This window comes from Galdieria sulphuraria, assembly GCF_000341285.1.
Source record: "Galdieria sulphuraria unplaced genomic scaffold scaf_237, whole genome shotgun sequence".
Classification (NCBI taxonomy): domain Eukaryota; phylum Rhodophyta; class Bangiophyceae; order Galdieriales; family Galdieriaceae; genus Galdieria; species Galdieria sulphuraria.
In genome coordinates this window covers 1-1,565 of record NW_005178238.1, presented here as the reverse complement: position 1 = coordinate 1,565, position 1,565 = coordinate 1, and the positions used below count along the sequence as shown (strand labels likewise).

Genomic DNA, 1,565 nt, shown 5'->3' with positions numbered 1-1,565 from the left:
ACTAAATAATGGATCATATTGATATTCTTTTCTGTTAGACGAGAATTTTGATTTTGCTATTGGGTCTGATTCTGCATAATACGTTGAGCACCAGTATACAATACACACTTTTTAGTGATTTTTTCTGCTAATGGGAAAGATGGGCAATTTGGAAAGAGTGGCCGATTGGGAATGGGCTCGCGCAATTTTGATTTGAAAATTGCCATTCTGGGTGTGGGGTGGGAAAGAATGGGTAAATTGGAAATGGGAGAGAGTGGGGAAATTGCCAAGGGGAAAATGGGTGGGGAAAGGGGCTAATTTGGGCCAACCCCAAGGTGATCGTGATTTGAAAATTGCCATTGTGGTGGGCTGGGGAAGAATGGGGCCATTTGGAGATGGGAGGGGAAATTGCGATGGGGGAAAATGGGTGGGAAAAGGGGCCAATTTGGGCCAACCACAAAGTTGATCGTGATTTTAAAATTGCCATTGTGGCGGGCTGGGAAAGAATGGGTAATTGGAAATGGGAAAGAGTGGGGAAATTGCGATGGGGGAAAATGAGTGGGAAAAGAGGTGTGAGGAAATTGGAGAAGAGGGGCCAACCCAAAGGCGATTGTGTTGATTTGAAAATTGCCATTTGGGATGCAGGGAAGAATGGGTAAATTAGAAATGGGGGCATTTGAAATTGAGGACAGTGTGCAAAGAGGACTGAGTGTGAATTGAAAATCTTGGGAGAATCCATCCATACAGGAAGGGTGTTTGAAAAATTCCAATTCGAAAAGCAAAAGATTGAAATTTGAACCTTAGTTATATCTTATGAGATAGAAGTAGTAGAAAGTTCGATTACATGCTGTTTACATACTGTTTCCATGCTTTCATAATACATTTTTACTCTAAAATAATCTTATTATTAAATTTCTAAAGAAAATATAATGACAATTTAATATAGTTGATTGAAACATTGAAAACATTGTTAAAAAATTTAATCATTGAGTTAATTTTTAACTATTACAATTAAATGTTCAAAGTAAATATTATATGAAAACACAAAACTCAACAAAGCAAAAAAAGAATTAATTTCAAAAACACTATATTTATACAGTATCCACTAAATTGACAAAAATAAATAATTTTTAGTTTAGTTTCAAAATTTTTACTAAAAAGGCAGACAATAAAAATTATGATAATAAGTAAAATTTTAAAGCTGCCTTGACACGCTATACTACAGACACGCCATAAACGCAAGGATTATTTTTCTTACATTAACAACATCAAGAGTGAAAACCAGTCTATCAGAGAAATGAATGCGTAGTTGTAGAATTTATAGAAAGAAAGATTTTTATTCGAAGAAATAGACATATCTAAAGTGATTAAGTAAAATGGCGCAAAAAAATGATGAACGAACTGAAAAAGACAAAGAATTGCATTTGGTAAATTGCCATTTGATGAGAGAATATGTATGGGTGAATGAAATGGTCGATTGCGGGTAAAAAATGGTAATGCAACTTTGGTTTGAAAATTGTCTTGGAGTGTGGGGATGGGGGGAAAAAAGGGGCCAATTGGAAGTGGAAGAGGGTTGGGGGTCAATT

At 35.6% G+C, this 1,565-nt stretch overlaps 1 protein-coding gene across 1 annotated transcript; it reads left to right on the top strand.

The window, feature by feature from the left end:
- The first annotated feature begins 255 nt into the window (after positions 1 to 255).
- Gasu_64270 (uncharacterized protein) lies at positions 256 to 939 on the top strand. The gene is made up of 2 exons (XM_005702377.1): positions 256 to 634; positions 683 to 939. The coding sequence occupies exons 1-2, from the start codon at positions 375 to 377 to the stop codon at positions 774 to 776; spliced, it is 354 nt and encodes a 117-aa protein (XP_005702434.1). The 5' UTR covers positions 256 to 374; the 3' UTR covers positions 777 to 939.
- Positions 940 to 1,565: the final 626 nt, after the last annotated feature.

Bases quoted from the DNA above. Each gene is read 5' to 3' on its own strand.
- Gasu_64270 (XM_005702377.1), top strand. From the start codon at position 375: ATGGGAGGGGAAATTGCGATGGGGGAAAATGGGTGGGAAAAGGGGCCA. The intron at 635-682 runs GTAAATTAGAAA...GTGTGCAAAGAG, and splicing joins TGGGATGCAGGGAAGAATGG to GACTGAGTGTGAATTGAAAA.